Consider the following 17,949-nt stretch of genomic DNA (forward strand, 5'->3'; position numbering starts at 1 on the left):
TTATTTAACACACATATATATATATATATATATATATATATATATATATATATATACAACTAATTTTAAGTTAGCAATATTTTTAAAATGATGCCTTTGTTCACCATGTTTCTTGTTAATTATTTCTTCTCAGATTTGGTTTTCTTCTTGCTGAAATCATCTGCTAATAATTCTTTTTATTGTTTTTTGCATTTTGGGGTTATTTTTATCCTTAAATGCAATAGAATTCATTTTGACATAATTATAAAAGCATGGAATATAACATCCTCTAATAATTCTTCAAAGAAGATAGGTATAAACATTATTTGAAAATGACCTTAATTTTGGAGAGAAACTGATCATCTGATTTATTCCATGGATGCTCAGAAGATCTGCCCTCACCTCTGCCTCTTTGCCCTTCCTGCTAAACTCAAATGACCACCAGCTGCTGAAACCTTAGCTCCTGTCTTGCAGTCCCCAAATCCTGTCCCATGACTCAGGCAGTCTGAGTTCCTCATTCCTTCTGTCAACTGGATGGTGAACAGTTCTCAGAACACAGTGGAATACCGACTGAGCTTCGTCAGTGTAACACGTCAGTTCTTCTGCTCCCAGCAGAACAGCTGTCTTAAACTGAACTTACGTTGTGGTGGTTTTAATAAAGACTCAAGCTAATGACTTCTACTTGTTTTCTTCATCCACAAATTCATCCTCTTTGTTAAAAAAATAGTTTGACTGAATATTATTTTCCTTAATTTAAAAAATGTTTTTATTAGTCCATTATAGTTATACATAACAGTGGGGTTCATTTTGACATATTCATATATGCATGGAATATAATTTGCTCCGTTTCAGTCCCCAGTGCTTCCTATTCCCTTCCTTCTTCCCTCCACCTGTTCCCCTCCTTCTACTCTACTGGTCTTCCATTGATTGATTGTTTTGCTACTGGGGATTCAAGCCAGGGACACTCAAATACTGAGCCACATCCCCAGCCCTTTTTTGTATTTTTATTTAGAGACAGGGTCTCATTGAGTTGCTTAATACCTTGCTAAATTGCTGAGGCTGGCATTGAACTTGTAATCCTCCTGCCTCAGTCTCCGTAGCCACTGGGGTTACAGGCATGTGCCACCATGCACAGCAATTTATTCTTTCTTTCTTTCTTTCTTTCTTTCTTTCTTTCTTTCTTTCTTTCTTTCTTTCTTTCTTTCTTTTTTAAATTGGTGCTTTGTACCTACATTAAGGTGGAATTCACTGTGGTATGTCCGTATATGTGCATAGTGTATTTTGTTTAATATCATTCCACATTTCCTCCTGCTTCCCATTCCCCCTCTCTCCCAATCAATCCCTTCTTCTACACCACTGATGTCCCTTCTATTTTCATTAGATCCCCCTCCTTTTCTTTCCCCTTATTTTGCTCTAGCATCCATATGAAAGAAAATATCTGACCTTCGACTTTCTGGGTCTGGCGTATTTCATTTAGCACGATGTTTTCCAGTTCCATCCATTTACCAGTAAATGCCAAAATTTCATTATTCTTTATAGATAACTAAAACACCATTGTGTATATAGGCCATGTTGTTTTGTTTGTTTGTTTGTTTGTTTGTTTTCTTATCTCATGGCTTATGACCTTGCCACTGAGAAGCATGTTTTCAGTGGTGATCAATTCCATATTTTGGAATTGGCATTTTTCCCTGCTTCTGTAATTTCCTGCTAGGGCTGAGAATTATTGCTGTGGTTATCCATGTACTTTCCTTTTTAGGGATCCATACAATTTCTGGTCCACCAAAAACCTTTCCTCTGTTTCACATAATTCCCAATACACTTAATTTTCCTTAAAAATACAGCTTTACAAATCACACATAATGATTTTGTGTTAAAAGGGAAGATTTCAGAATATGTACAAACTGAAGAGCTATTTCTTATTTTTGTTTGTTTGGATGGGTCCATGAGAAACTAGCCCCCTGGGGTGTCCAGAGGAGGACATTTGGTTTCACTCTAAATATTTCTTTATTTGCATTTCAGCTTAGTAGCTTCCTTTTGATTCAAAACAATGAAGGACACAATGTATTGATTATCTTCGTTTCTTCCCTCCTAAGGTTCCTGCCAGTTTTCTTTACCTGAACAGGTGCCCTGAATGTGCTTCTTACCTGTGTGAGCAGCATCACAGGCTCCCAGTCGTGTTTTCCAGTTGGGTTTGCTCAATGGGAGGCTTCAACTGGGGATCAGACAGTGGGAGGAGAATAAGGATGGGATATTTATCCCTGGCCTCCTGTCCTGCTGTACCTTGCCTAATCACCTTACATTGGCTCTATTCCCTTACTGAGGACAACAGGTACTAGGCAGCCCTTTGCACACAGTGAGCCTTCCTTCCTTACCTGATCCTCTGGCCTAGGGGTAGCAGTGGCTCCCTCTGTGTGGAGAACTGCCTTTCATGGCTGGCTTCTCTGTGCCCTGCCTACACTTGATAATTAGTTCCTTTATTAAACCCTCCTCAAATGACTCAGCTTGAATATCACTTATTTTTGCCCTGGACACCAACCCATATAAAAACAAAGTCAAACAGAAAAAAAAAAAAATGAAAACATAAAGTGTACAGGTAACTTAATTATATAGCTTGGTCTTTTGCGTGTTTCATAACAGAATAACATATTTAAGGAAGAATGTAGGTGAAGAAAGCTTATTTAAAGAAAATATGCCACAGAGGGAAAGTAGTAGTAAATGTTTTATGAGTACAAACTTGAAGTTTTCCTCCATTTCCCTGTTCAGGCTGTTGCTGGGTTTTGGGGCCTACAGGGAAGGAGTGAGTTCTCGCTGATACTCGTCTTGGTGCAGCGCTGTGGGATTATGCTGGGAAGATTTATAGACTCTTAGAGCCAGAAGGGGCCAAGGGGACTAGCTAGTGCAGCCATGAACTGCACAAAGCACTGCATAATTTGTGATACAGCTTTAGGTTTAATTCGTGAGGCAAATACTTAAAAGCCACCCGCATAGTGCTGCTTTTTCAGTGTGCCTATTAAAATTTTAATGGCTAAAATACAGTACTAATTTCCTCACTGGAATTTCAGAGTAGCTAACAATGACAACAAGTAACACACGGGAACACGGACTGTGTATAAGAGACTATGTTCAAATTCCCCATAGTTCAAGGCCTTATGGGTACCATTTCACTCAGTCCTCAGCTGAACTCCACATAGTGGATACTGTGGTTATTCTAATTTTACTGATGAGGAAAATAAGGTAAAGGAAAGTTAAGGGACTTATTCATCACTACAAGGTCATTAAGTGATGGAGCCTGAACTCAAATCTGAACAGTTTGATTCCGAATGCTCTTGTACACTGCACTGTTCCTTTAGTCACAACATGCATGCAGAAATGTGCATGTACATCTAATAAGGAAATATTATTTTGTGTCTAATAGCATACCATATACGTTGTTCCATGTTTTTAAATACAACATAATGTTAGTTGGGTTTTTTTTTTTGTGTGTGTGTGTGTGTGTGTGTGTGTGCGCGCGCGCGCCAGGGATTGAGCCCAGGGGCATCTAGCTACTGAGCCACATCCCCAGCCCTTTTTATTTTTGAGATAGGGTCTAAGTTGCTAAGTTGCATAGGGCCTCATTAACTTGCCAAGGCTGGCTTTGAACTGCCTTGGCCTCCCAAACTGCTGGCATTACAGGCATGAACCACTGCATCTGGCTCATATGTCAATTAAATTATTGAATCATATTCTGTTGTATCAATGAATATATTTTGTTAAATCAATTTCATTGTCAAATACAAATTTGCTCTATTTCCCCTTCAATTATTCCTTTCTGATCTTAACTTTTTTTCAATGTTATAATTTTTGACCCCAAGTTTTCCTTAACCTTCATATTCTCATCTGTAAAATTATGATTATAATACTTCTGTCATTGAATGATTAAGTACATATAATATATAAGTTAGCTACTATTTATTATACTCATTGTTATTCAATAGAATGCTATTTATTATAATCATTATTATTGAATAAAATGTTGCTCTTTCGATTCCAAAATGCAATTGTTTTCTCTGCATATCATCTCATGTCAAATGACTTAGCAAAAAAATATGTGTGGGGAACAAAAAAATATGTGTGTGGGTTATGTGTGTGTCTATATGGATGTGAGAAAGAGAGCTTGCATTTTAATCAGAACAACATTTCAGCTACTAAATCAGAGGTTGCTGATTTGACATAGTGTTAATGAAAGAATATTACAAAATTCTTATTTTTTTCTTTTATTTAAAATGTAGTTGTCACAACACATCATATAATGAATGAAGACCTTAGGATCACATTAAAAAATTTTAAAACATCTCTCTATAGTCACAAAACATGAAACATGCTGCAAGGACACAAATGCAGTTTGATACCACAGTCTCAGTACATTTTCACCATGAAAACAAACAGGGAAGCACAGACTGTACAAGGGTTTTCTCCATTTCAGCAGGAGCTGACATGTCTGTTCAGTGGGGTTCTTTCCTTGGAGAATGTATCATTGACAGAGTTTTACAATCTCATTGAAATTACCACTGATTTCTACTTCTGAAGGAGTCATCATGTTAAAACTACCACAACACAAGTTTGCAACACATATTGGCACAATATGAAAAATAAACACTTTTGAGTTTTCAGCTCATCACAACAATTGTTTTTAAATAAATAATTATTCCTTATAGTGCATATTTTATTTTACGGTTCATTGCCCATTGACACGAATGATGCTGAATAAATAATACAGTAGGTAGTTTATTTACGTCTTCTTTCATAATTCTGCATTGCACTCCTTTCATAAGCCACTGAAAACAGAGGGGAAATAAAGTGTATTTTAAGAAGATTGAGTGAGTTAAATAATATTCAGTGCACACAGTAAATTAGTATAAATTTGTAATAACTTTTTCCCTCCACTGAAGCACGGCTAAGAATTTTATTTTTACATCTTCTAATCCTGCCTCACTCTCTATTCTGACTCTAAGTGTTCTAACCACAGAACACTTGGACTCTTTGGTCATATGTTACATATTTGATGCCTCAAAAGCAATATATTGTATTTCTATGATATAGTGCAATATTGATCTTCAGGAGCTTTTTCTATTATCATGGCAGACATAGAGACATGCTTAGTAAATTATGGAAAGGATCATGCCTAAAGTAACTGGGAATATTAGTAGGACGAAAGTGAAGTATGAGACTTTTATTCTAGGACGAAGGTCAATAAACTACTGACCATGAGGCAAATCTAGCTCACCCTTTACTGTTGTAAATAAAGATTTATTGGAACACAGAAACTCAGTTTATTTATATATTATCTTTGGCTGCTTTGACTTTAATATGGCAGATTCTAATAGATGCTATCAAGTTGGCATGGCTCACAAAGCCTGAAATATTTACGATCTGGTTCTTTTCAGAAAAAGTTTGCTAGTTTCTGTCTTAGAAGTACATGATGCTATGAAGGTCTCTTCCTCTCTTGTGGATATCTCCCAATGATGGACTGTTCTTGAGGTGACAGGCAGACTCATTTTCTGTAGGTAAGTCAATTGAGCCCTCTAAATACAGCACAATTTAACTTACCTCCTAGCACCCTACTGGCCAGTGAAATATTAATCACTGCTTCCAAAGGTACTTAACACAAAACTCATAAGAAATTTAAATACTTTGACTCTCTGGACAAAAAAAAATGCAAGCATTTTATTATATTTTATTATGTTCAATTTCAAAGGGATCTATAACCACAAATGGGTAGGGATCAGACTCTTGAAATACTATATCTAAGAATATTTTTCATCAACTTAGCCAATATTTCAGACACTTAGATTTACATTATAGTGAAACTATTGTGCTTTTTGAAATTCAGTATGCCCTGTATAAAAATACTTAATTTAAGTAGAAACAGCAGAAGGAAGATCCGTAGGAATCCTAGAAGGTACCCTACAGTTTCCTTACTGAGAAAGGTGTATTGAGAGAAAAAATAAGTGCAGACACCAGATTTAGCACTTCCTCTAACACTGACCTCTAATGTCCACCCACCCTTAAGTGAGGTGAACAATAAGTTGAATGTTTTGCATCAATGTTGTCTGCAATTCCTAGGTGGGACAGACTAAGCCCCAAGACGGACAGTTGTGAAAGAAGGAAAAGTTCCTTTGTCTGCCTGGCTGGCTTTTATCAGAAAGAAGGTGATGAGCACAAGCTCAGTCCCTGGCAAGCTGGGGTAGCTACCTTTATTCCCACAGTTCCATTAAAGAAATGAGATGAATCCTAATTAAACTAATTACAGACAGATTAATGATTTTGCTGGGGCAAATATGTTTTTCCATGGAAGCAGACTTTCTTACCTGCTCCTTAAACCCTCTGAAGATGTATGCCAACTTTTGTGTGCCTGAGCAGGTGTGGGTTTCTCTGGGAAAGGGTTTCTAGATCATCTGTGACTGTGAAAGGCTAAGGATCAGGTGGCTGTGGAATGTGAGTAGGATAACCTTGTCCCACTGACCATATGAAGAGGTTCTTGATAGACAATGGATTATTTTTTTTCTTTTTAAATTTTTTAACAAATGGAAGAACAAAGATTTACTTAGAAGATGATTCTGCTTTATGGCAGTGGTTCTGTGTATCATTACCTATAGTTATTACTTTAGGTACAATTAATCTGTTCTAAACTGTACAGCATCTATATTATTTGTCAAGCATGTTCTGACAGCTATATCAAATCTGGAAATGGAGAGTAGATGACTAATACAATTACGAAGAAAATCACAGTGAAGTAAGGACTAGCATGTATGGATACAAACAAATGTCTCTGTGGTTTAAATTTCTATCCCATTTCCTAAAGCTAGAAGACAATATATAAATAAAACAATTATAAATTTTTCATGAAGTACAGTTGTAACTGTACTTAAAACAAGATTTTATAACATAAAATTGAATATCCTCAGAACTACTGGTGACAAAATACAAAGGTAGTATCTACATTTAGAAAGAGAATAATCAATAAAGATATTAGGATGATTATTTTTCATGAATCTAGATAATTAAGAATTGAGTCATCACAACTTAGTTACAGATTTTTTAGAAACTAGATACATTCTAAATGAATAGGACAGCTGCTGAATACTTTCTAAGTAATTAGATGACTACTATTTTAATTTATTTTCATTCAGAGTAAAATAAAGAGAATATGACTAGCTTTTCCAAGGAGCCATAGCTGAGGGCTAACCAGGCTTGAAGGTGCTTGACAAAAAATCAGTTTCCATGAATATGATAAAGGGGTTATTTAACCTTGAAAATAGTGTGATGAAAGAGTTAAGAAATAAGGGTTTTCAGATATACGTATGTAGCATTTACACAGACAATGCAAACTCAAGAGAAAAAAGAAAACATGCAGCCTTTATATCAAGCGAAGGAGTTGTTCAGATTTAAGATGGGTTATCAAAAGTGTGGCATCTCTTCTCTCTAAGGGTTCCACAGCCAGAACTGGCCTATAACACCAAAGGATAATTTGACTGTGTTCCTTTTTGGAGGCATTGAAATGGATGATAGCACTTTCATCCTTTCCAACATGCAGCAAGACATTGAGATTTGAACTTCTATAACTTTATAATGAGCAAGTGATTTGAATAACATTTTTCTTTGTTTTATTATTATTTATATTTGTCCTTCCTGTACCCACCCTTCCTGCCTCATAAGGTTGAGTATAGCTTAGAGAGCAGATCTAAGAGAATGAGCATGAGACCAGCCCAAAGATTCAGCGTGGGTAATGATTAAATGGAACAGACTCTGGTAAAGCTCATGGTTTGAGAGAAATCAACCAATACTATGGGGATATATAATTAGCTATAAATCTACTCTTGGCTCAGGTGCTACAGCTAAATTTTTTCACTATCATTAGTCATTTTAAGTCTATTATTCCTTTTGAATATTTTGAAAATTATGCCTTATAAAAACAATAGAAGCAGATTTGAGGTACTGTCAATCATGATTTCATACATACCAGAATTTAAAGCTCTTTTGCCCATTAGTCCAACAAAGGAATCTGTTTTATGCCCTGAAAAAATATATTTAGGGGTATTTTAATATGTATATCTTTGAGGATATAACTCTTATAACTAGTACAAAAAAGCACACTTTTGAATATATGCCTATATAAAAAATATGCATCTAATTCAAGTTTTGTCAAGGCTAAAGAAATAAAGATTCCTGGTAAGTTGTATAAATTACACTAAAACAATACACGAGAACTGTTCTCAATTCTTTAAATAGTAGCAAGTACCTTTCATACATATTATGTTTTATCTATTATACAAAGTTGTAATATTGTTGATATTTGAGCCAGTTATGATTTTGGGGGGAGTCAATTTTACATTTGTGTGAGAGAGAAATATCCAAGTTTATTTCTTCACATTATTGAACATTACATTTCTTAGCAAGTGAACATTAGTCAATTCTTATCCTTGGTGATTGTAAACTTCTGAAAGGTCACTGTTTTATTGAATTAAAAAAAAATAACTTGGAAAAGTATATTTGTTTCTATGTTAGTAGAGTACATTTATTTTTATTATATATTCACTATGTATAGACTTTCCCTTGAAAGTCAAATCCTGAGAAAGTAAATATGAACAAAATATATTTATTTGCATAAGTAAAGTCTTCAGAAAAGGTTATGATTTCAATGTTAGTGTGAGAATTTCTCTTGGTTTTTAGTGTATTAGTTGAGAATAGGGCTGCTACCTTACTAGGGCCTACTCTGCCATCCAGGGAATCAAATCCAAGACAGGATGCTAAGTGGGCAATATAACTTGGGACTCCTGTCAACTTTGGTTCTATTAGCTACAAACTAGGATCTATTGACCTTCCAGTACCACTGTTCTTCACTATCCTAAGAAATGTTTCACTGTACTTTGATAGAGCTTTCCCCTTTCAATTATGGGATCAAAAAATTGCATCTCTATCCATCTTTATGTTTAGTGTGGATTTTCTGCTCAGATATTCACTCACCCACTTTAATTGGCTGCTACATGATCCCCCAAAATGATGTTATGGGGTTCATCTCACTAAAATGAATTAGAAGATATAAATGCTTGGGATTTTTTTGCTGTGTAAGTGGGCATGAGGAGGGGTTGGAAATGAATGTGTGGGATGGATTTCTAAACCTAGTATTAAAATTCTAAAACTAACAATTTAGGATTGTTAAAGGACATTTTCTTTTTTAATATAATGCATCTTTTCAGTAACTATAAGTCTAAATAACAAAGTTTGTCAAATTAATTATTCATTTAACCATATTCTGGATGAATTTCCTCCATTCTGACATTGTATTACATAAAGTAGAATTCAATACAATTAAAATTAGCATTTGATAGATGTCAAAATAATTTAGACCTTACTTTTGTGAGAGATCTGGCCATGTCCTAGGAGAAAGAAAGATAAAATTAGCAAACATATATAGTTTTGTTTTAAAGAAGTTACACAATATCTTTTAGAGAGAATTATAAAATAAATTGATTTTCAAAATATGTAAATTTTCCACTTATGTGCTATCCTGAAAAATACAAAATAGAACTAGAATGCTAATCAAGTTAATAATAATAATAAAGCTAGATATTTTAACAAACAAAAGGAATATCTATTAAGTAACATCCATGGGTCACGAATTCAAACCCAGATCTATGGGAATCTTGAGGCTTGTTATGAACTATAAATCTATGCCATTTAAGAATAGCCACCCTCTCTCTCTCTCTCTCTCTCTCTCTCTCACACACACACACACACACACACACACACACACACTTGCATGCACACCCCGCATTTGGAGGGTATGCATATCTATCTCTTAATTAAACAGAAATAATTAAGATCTTTTATTTCAGCCCATAAAATATTTCTTCACTTTCCTCCTACATGTGCATTCACAATAGTAAAATAAAGATTTATAGGAATGTTTACCATAAAGAGCCTTTAACAGGGCCACTTGTTTTTCAATTGAGGAATCTGACAAGAGATGAATGGACATTAACTATTCACAAGTTTCAGGGATGGTGGGATGAACTCAAGGAAACTGAATATTTCTATCACGCAACAAGGGGCAGCCAAATCTAATCTAACCCCAGACAATGTTCTGAAGTCAGTCTCCACATGCACTTGAACCATTCAGAGTCTCTCCTGGAGACCCCTGGCCTTCCCCTTCTTAGCGGTGGGATCTTTAGTCAAGAGTGTGTTTAGCTAAGGTTGGTTCCTGCTTTGGGTCTCTTGAATTCCATGAAACTGGTGAAACAGATCTTGCCCTTCTAGGGGCAAGTGCATGTGTTAGGTGCGGGCCAGAATCTCATCCTGAGAGTTACACCTCTCTTAGGATGGCAATGTCTATCAAAAAGCAGGAGACACTTGGCTGCTCCAGGAACAAGCTAGCGAACAGGGAGGCTTGCAGGGAGAGACCCAGGGACCCTTGTTTATCTCACCAGCATCCCGTTTGCCCATTAATCCAAAGAACTGCTGAGGTTTGGGTCTCCGGGCGATTCTCTGCAGAAGATGCTCAAAGGGCTCCGGCAGCTCTTCCTGGGGGACAAATCGGCGTGTAGGTAACTAGAATGAGGCTCCCTGTAACCCCAGCCATTCTCACCGTGAGTTCTAATACCTCACCAACCTGGACTGCCGGCTGATGTGCAGCTTCGCCCAGAGAAGAGAAGCTGGCGGGCTCCCCCGCGCCGAGACTAAGTGGAGCCTGTCCCGGGCTCCACATCTCTGCCTCCACCTGCCCCGGGCTGCCTCCTTCCCATAAGCCGACCCTGGCCGGTTGGCAGCCCCACGGCATCTTTCAGCCCAGAGCGCTCCCCGCTCTTTCCTTCCATCCCAAAGAATTTTACTTCATCCACCGCGCTGCCACCCTCGACTGGCCACTGGTGCTGGCTTTGGAGACCCCCCACTGCCCCAAGGTACACAGGTGTGCGGGCGGCGGGGTTGGGGTGGAGAAGGGTGACAATGCTTTCAAGCGACCTGCACCAACCACTTACACTGTTAGCACAACGCTCTCAACCTCGCGCCAACCTGCGAGCCATCTAAAGGGAAACTTGTGGCTACTTTCTCAGATCCTCAAAGTAAGGATCCAGGCAGGAGGTTAGCTTCCCACCCACCTCGGCCCTTCTAAGTTCCCCGAAGCTCGCCCTAGTCATCGCTTCTGCCCGCGAACTACGCGCCCTCTTCTGTCCCTAACATTTCCAAAAACGCTCCGGCAGCGCAGCTGAACGGAAGCCCCCGAAATCTCTGTTACTAGGGAATGAAATCTTGTGAGGTTTCCAGGCTTGGGAGGCCAGGGGCTCATCAGGAAGGCTCTCCAGGGAGTTCCTGGACCCGACTGTGTAAGAAACTTAGATCTTGGGCGCAAAATCCCGAGGAGAACCTGGGGGTGGCGCCCCTTTACACCCCTCCGCGCGCTTCTACTGTCTCTGGTCGCGGACTCGGTGCCCGCCAGGCTAACTCGGGTGCTATCCTAGGGGAATGGTAACGGCTCCGACCCAGGAAAAGCAGCGCGGGCCGTGCCGGGATAGAGTCTCACCTTGATCTGATCACTGTCAGACCAGTCGGACCAATAATTTAGGTCATCGTTGGCACCGATTTCTTCCGCAAACAGTTGAGTGGAGACGAGAAAAAAGACTGCCAAGGCCACGAGGATTTTCATGTTGGATTTCTGGGAAGAGTGCGGGAGAAGACACCAAAGAGAGGGAAGGAAAAAAAAAAACACGTATATAAACGTCTAAGAGTTAGAGCGGCAGGATATTTGGCCCCACAACGGAACTCGGGTCCAGTTTAACCAAGATAAAAAGCAAAAGAGGTACATCTCTCGCCTGGACTCTTTAGGAAAGAGAACCACTCCCCAAGGATTCTCAAATCCCCTTGTCCCCTAGTCTTAGCTCTCCAGACCTAACCCACTAACCCATACCCTCGAGTCTGGAGGCTCTGCAGGTGGAAGACAAAGAGGGGCGTTGGCACTTGAGAAACAAGTCTCCCCACAGTCCCCAGAAGCAGCCGCCGCACAGGAAGGTCGCGTGTGGCCCCTTTGGACAGATGCGCAATGGGGGAAAGCCCGGCAGCCACAGCTGGCGGTACGCGGGTACTTACTGCGGCGGACCGACCCGCAGGGATCCTGTGGCGTCTGAGCGCAAGGCGAGCGCTCAGCACTCTCGGTTGCAGCTGTGGTGGAGGAGGAGGTCCGATCGCGCTCTTTTGCCTGCTCGGTGCTTCGCGGTATTTATCTCAGGCGTGACGAGCTTCGAGACACACGTGACACTCTCCCCACGCGACTTTCAGCTCAATATTTAATTAGCCGCCCCCTCTCCTTTAGCTTGCGTGATTGAGAGTTTCCGAGACAGTAACCCGTCGGTTCCTATAACATCTGGACCCAATTGGGTTCTAAATGACGCAATTTTAGGAAAATCCAGGTCTCGCCATCCAATCCAGAGCAGTCTGTCTTCTTCCATTGGCAAATCTGACGCCCCCTCCCCTATCCTTCGGAACAGGGCTCAGGGACACCTGAGATTACTCATCAAAATTGAGCAAAGTGACTCATTCCTCGGACTTCCACAACTTTTTTTCTTTTTCTATCTGGAGACGTCAGGATAAGTTGCACTTTTGAGGGCGGCCAAACAACTTCAGGCGTTGAAATTCTGTCTTAGGAAATCAGGCTACGTAAGAAAAACCTCGGTTGGGATGTGGATTTTCTCTCTCTCTCTCTCTCTCTCTCTCTCTCTCTCTCTCTCTCTCTCTCTCTCTCTTTCCTGTCTCCTATTTCTGCCTTCCTAGAGTTTTTAGTGTTTCTGAGCTATAGCATCTTCCTATGACTGCAACGTTCCTCTCCTAAATCAACCAGAATACTGTCATTTCTTCAACATTACAAAAGGATTTTCGGAGGATGGAAACAGGTTAATTTTACCCTTGGGAGATAGGGGAATTGAAACGTGGCACTGCTTGTAGAGATTACTCTTGCATCAATGCCATCCTAGGATATCTTTTGTTTCAAAAAGTCCCATTCCTTGCCACACCCAGGAGCAGGGGGCGGGTGGGGTGGAGGGGAGTAAATGTCCAAACTGTTCTTGCTGAAAACCCCAAACCAGCAAGACGGTATGAGGATGCATATACCGTGTCACTAAAGAGCTTACAGATCAGCCATAGAGTTCTCTGTATCTGAAAGTATAGTGACAATGCCAGCTGCGTGGTCACTAGCAAATAAAATTATTTGACAAATAACATCTGTCCAAAAAAATAACATCTGTCGCACAAATTACATTTCTTTCACCTCTAAAGGAACTAAATGCTGTCACATCTTGTTTTGAGTTGTTCTTAGTATTATTTTTTCAATTAATTATATTATGTAGTGTGTAAAAGGAATAGATTTTTGCAACTCAATTAAACCAATAACATTTTCCCCTCTAATATTTGTTCTTTCTTAACCTTGAAGTTATAAATTCCCATGTGCCTCATTTGTTTAAATGTAAACTCACAATATGAGCATTTTAATTTTGTTTTCAAAACACTGTATAGGGAATATTATAAACATGCACAAAAGTAGAAAAGCTAATCCAGTTAAAACAATTTTCAAGTTTTTATCTACAACTTTTCCTAATCCCCCCACCAGAATATTTTAAGCAAATTCTAGACATTTCATCATTTGCAACTGTAAATGTTTCAGCCAGTCTATCTAAAAGGTAAGGATTTTTTTTTCCTAGTAAAAACATAACCACGTTAACATTCCATTTAAAACGACATAATTCATTTTGCCATTAAATATCCATCAACATTCAAATGTTCTCATGTAGCTCATGAGTTCTCCCTACCTCATATAATTTACTGGTTGAAATCAGAATTATAATGAAGTTCATACAACACATGTCTTATCTCTATCAGACCAGACAGTTATAATGAAATTCCTTGAGCTGGGTTTCTTATAAACAACAGAAGACACACCCCCCCGCCCCCGCCCCCCAGTCATAGTTCTAAAGTCTGGCAGTCTGAGATGAAGGTATTAGCACCATCTGGTTCTGGTGAGGGCTCTTTTCTAGGTTACAGGCTGTCATCTTGTCTCCTTTTTGTATCTTCTAATGGCATAAAAAGGGCAAAAGACCTCTATGGAATTTCTTTTTTGAGGACACTAATCCCATTCTTTTTAAAAAAAATATTTATTTTGAATTGTAGGTGGATACAATATCTTTATTTCATTTTCATGTGGTGCTGAGGATCGAATCCAGTGCCTCATGGGTGCTAGGCGAGTGCTCTACCACTGAGCCACAACCCTAGCCCTACTAATTCCATTTTTTAAAATTGCTTATATTTTTTAAATACATGACAGCAAAATGCATCGCAATTCTTATTACTCATATAGAACACAATTTTTCATATCTCTGTACATAGAATATGTTCATACCAATTCATGTCTTTATATATATACTTTGGATAATGATGTCTATCACATTCCTCCATCATTGCTAACCCCCTGTCCCCTTCCTTCCCCTCCCACCCCTCTGCCCTATCTAGAGTTTGTCAATTCCTCCCATGCTCCCTTTCTCTACCCCACTATGAGTCAGTCACCTTATACCAGAGAAACCATTCACTGGTTTTTTTTTTGGGGGGGGGAGGGGTTTGGCTAACTTCACTTAGCATTATCTTCTCCAATTGCATCTATTTACCTGCAAATACCATGATTTTATTCTCTTTTATAGTTGAGTAATATTTCATTGTGTATGTATGCCACATTTTTTAATCCATTCATCTACTAAAGGGCATTTATTTAGGTTGGTTCCACAGTTTAGCTATTGTGAATTGTGCTGCTATAAACATTGATGTGTCTGTGTCCTTATAGTCGGCTGTTTTTAAGTCCTTTGGGTATAGACTGAGGAGAGGGATAGCAGGATCAAATGGTGGTTCCATTCCAAGTTTTCCAAGGAATCTTCATACTGCTTTCCACATTGGCTGCACCAATTTGCAGTCCCACCAGCAGTGTATGAGTATGTCTTTTTCCCCACCTCCTCGACAACACTTATTATTGTTTGTCTTCATAATAGTTGCCATTCTGACTGGAGTGAGATGGTATCTTAGAGTAGCTTTGATTTGCATTTCTCTAATTTCGAGAGATGATGATCATTTTTCATATATTTGTTGATTGATTGTATATCCTCTTCTGAGAAGTGTCTGTTCATATCATTGGCCAGATAGCCTCTTCAACAAATGGTGTTGGGAAAACTGCAAATCCTCAACTCAAAGTGGATCAAGGACCTAGGAATTAAACCAGAGACTCTCCATGTAATAGAAGAAAAAGTAGTAGTAGTAGTAGTAATCTTCATCATGTGGGATTAGGCTCCAACTTCCTTAATAAGACTCCTATAATGCAAGAATTAAAACCAAGAATCAATAAATGGGATGGACTCAAACTAAATAGTTTCTTCTCTGCAAAAGAAACAATCTGTGAGGTGAACAGAGAGCCTACATCTTAGGAGCAAATTTTTACCCCTCACACATCAGATGGAGCACTAATCTCTAGGGTATATAAAGAACTCAAAAAGCTAAACACCACTAATCCCATTCTCAAGGGCTCCACCCTCATGACCTAATTACCTTTCAAAGGCCCTCATTTCCTGATACCATTGCCTTGGGTTAGAATGTCAACAAATGAAGTTTATTAGAGACTTGAACATTCAGTTCATTGCATGTCTCTTATATCTCTCCAACCAATACTTCTTTCTTCTCTTCCCTTCCCTATATTATAGTTGTTGACAGAACAGTTCTGTGAATTGCTTTTAAGCTTTTTTCCTGTGTCCTATTTCCTATTAATTGATAGTTGTAAAGATACAAGTATGCACCTGATACGTAGTTTTTTCTCCTTTTGAGATGTCAACAGCTATTGGTAATCACTTTCTAAATCCTTCATCAGTAGTTTCAAAATAGTGCTATTCCTATTTTATCATTTATCAGCTGGTCTATTTCTTTCTTATAAAGAGAAACTTTTTTTTTTTTTGTCGACAACTATTTAATTTTTCCAAGATAATTAATACAGGTTAGATGGGATAAATGCTTAATTATGTACTTCTTCCAATTTGAAAAATGAGGTGCCAAATTATCACATTCAAGTAAGACCTATTTCTTTTTAAATTTGGACTATGATGACCTCATAGATTTAGACACATTTGAAACATTTTAATCCATGGTAGATAGTCTTCCAATTGGTCCTCCAGTTATGACATTCTTGGCCAGCAGGAAACCCTTCAAATTGATTCCTGGGACTTTTTATATGCCTTTAATAAGATTTGATAGTGTTATGGTGTTATGGTTTAGATAGGAGCTGTCCCACAAAGCTCATGTGTGAAACAATGCAAGAAAATTTAGAGGTGAAATGGTTGGGTTGTGAGAGCCTTAACCTAATGACAGCATTAATCCACTGACAGGAATAACTCTGTGATAAATAGGTAGAGTGTGGCTGGAATAGGTGGGTCCTGGGAGGAGTGCCCTTAGGGTTTTTATTTTGTCTCCTGGTGTGTGGGGGGGCTGTCTGTTTCTCTGTGCTTCCTGATTGTCCTGTCCTGAGCTGCTTTCCTGTGCCTTATCCTTCCTCCATGGTGTTCTGCCTCGCCTGAGTCCAGAGCTGTGGAATCAGCCATCTATGGTCTGAGACCTCTAAAACCATGTATGCCAAATAACCTTTTCCTCCTCTACAATTGTTCTTATCAGGTCTTTTGATCACAGAGACAAAAAGCTGACTAAAACAAATAGTTTTACTGATTTTGGTGCAACACAATGTTTCAGGTTTAGGTTATATATTTCCTGCCTCAGAACTGGAATTTCTCCTGAGAAGCTTCAATTTCCTCTGGATCAGAAATGATAATGAAAGATCATAATCAGAGTATTAAGACTGCACATTACCATCACATTCTTTAGCACTTCAAGACCTTTCTACTGATGGAGCTGAGAAACGTGTATGTGCACATATAAAATCATGAGTGTATGCTGATGCTATTCAAATCAGGATATCATAAAGTCTTTATTTAACTTCATCATTTTGTGTCTTTTTCCTATTCTAAAAATCCCAGTTCCCAATGACATCAACATGATTTCTCATTTGCTGTATTCCAATACACGAAGCCAACATGCTCAATCATTATCAGAAACAAAATGAGTTTTGTTTGCAGTTTTTTTTAAGTCTTTAAGGAGACATATCACACTAGATATATTCAATCAGATTACTGTGTTTTAATCATTTGAAAAATTTTGTATATGGTATGCTGCCAACTCATCAGATAGGTTCATTAGGTCTTGACTTTTAGGAATTGCTTTTTAAACTTAAATTCAGAGCTGTGTAAAATACATGATTTTTAATGTTCATGTGCTAAAAAATAATATTAAAGAAGCATAGCTTCTTTGTCTCTCTTTCTTCTTCCCCGTCCCCGTCCCCTCCCCTCCCCTCCCCTCTCTTCTCTTCTCTTCTCGTCACCACTTCTTTTTGGGGGGCTTGCTTTATCCTGTGCTATAGTTTGAATGTGGTTTATCCTCCAAAGGTTCCCATGTCAGAGGCTTGGTCCTCAGTGTTGGAAGGAGGGGAAACCTTTAAGAGAGGGAGGCCCGGTGGGAGGTCCTTTGTCACCGGAGGTACTGCCCTTGGAAGAGATTAACATGATTCTTGTGGGACACCTAGGTTATTCCTAGGAGAGGTTGTTATGACAAAACCGTCACTTGTTTCTGACGTGATCTTTTCCTTTCACATACATTTCTATGTTTGTAATACCATCTGCTATGAGGTCCTTGCCACAGCCATATTGGTGGTGGCACTATGCCTTTTCACCTACAGAACTGAGAAGGGAATAAACCTCTTTTTTTTGTATAAAGTAACCCAGCCTCAGTTATTATAACAATGATATTGTTGTTATTTGAACATAAGGAAATATGTCTTCTTATCCCTCTCACCTCATAAAATTCCATATGAAAGTA

The 17,949-nt window shown here is 38.6% G+C and overlaps 1 protein-coding gene across 2 annotated transcripts; it reads right to left on the minus strand.

Annotated features, from left to right (window-relative positions):
* Positions 1–4,441: 4,441 nt before the first annotated feature.
* TAC1 (tachykinin precursor 1) lies at positions 4,442–12,179 on the minus strand. 2 transcript variants are annotated; one of them, XM_081288305.1, is made up of 7 exons: positions 12,100–12,179; positions 11,537–11,668; positions 10,443–10,539; positions 9,931–9,975; positions 9,372–9,395; positions 7,979–8,032; positions 4,442–4,793 (listed from the first exon to the last, which is right to left on the minus strand). In XM_081288305.1, exons 2-7 carry the CDS (start codon positions 11,657–11,659, stop codon positions 4,744–4,746), a joined length of 393 nt encoding a protein of 130 aa, XP_081144431.1. In that variant the 5' UTR covers positions 11,660–11,668; positions 12,100–12,179; the 3' UTR covers positions 4,442–4,743. The 2 variants fall into 2 exon arrangements, with proteins under 2 accessions (XP_081144431.1, XP_081144430.1); XM_081288304.1 differs by lacking the exon at positions 9,931–9,975.
* Between the last annotated feature and the right edge of the window lie 5,770 nt (positions 12,180–17,949).

Source organism: Spermophilus citellus (assembly GCF_964194105.1).
Source record: "Spermophilus citellus genome assembly, chromosome: 3".
In the NCBI taxonomy this organism is placed as follows: Eukaryota; Metazoa; Chordata; class Mammalia; order Rodentia; family Sciuridae; genus Spermophilus; species Spermophilus citellus.

What these genes read in the sequence shown, in the direction of transcription:
- TAC1 (XM_081288305.1), bottom strand. Translation starts at nt 11,659, where the DNA reads ATGAAAATCCTCGTGGCCTTGGCAGTCTTTTTTCTCGTCTCCACTCAA. An exon ending in CTGACAGTGATCAGATCAAG is followed by an intron (nt 10,540 to 11,536) that starts GTGAGACTCTAT and finishes TTTGTCCCCCAG; the next exon opens with GAAGAGCTGCCGGAGCCCTT. An exon ending in CCTGTTAAAGGCTCTTTATG is followed by an intron (nt 9,396 to 9,930) that starts GTAAACATTCCT and finishes TCTTTCTCCTAG; the next exon opens with GACATGGCCAGATCTCTCAC.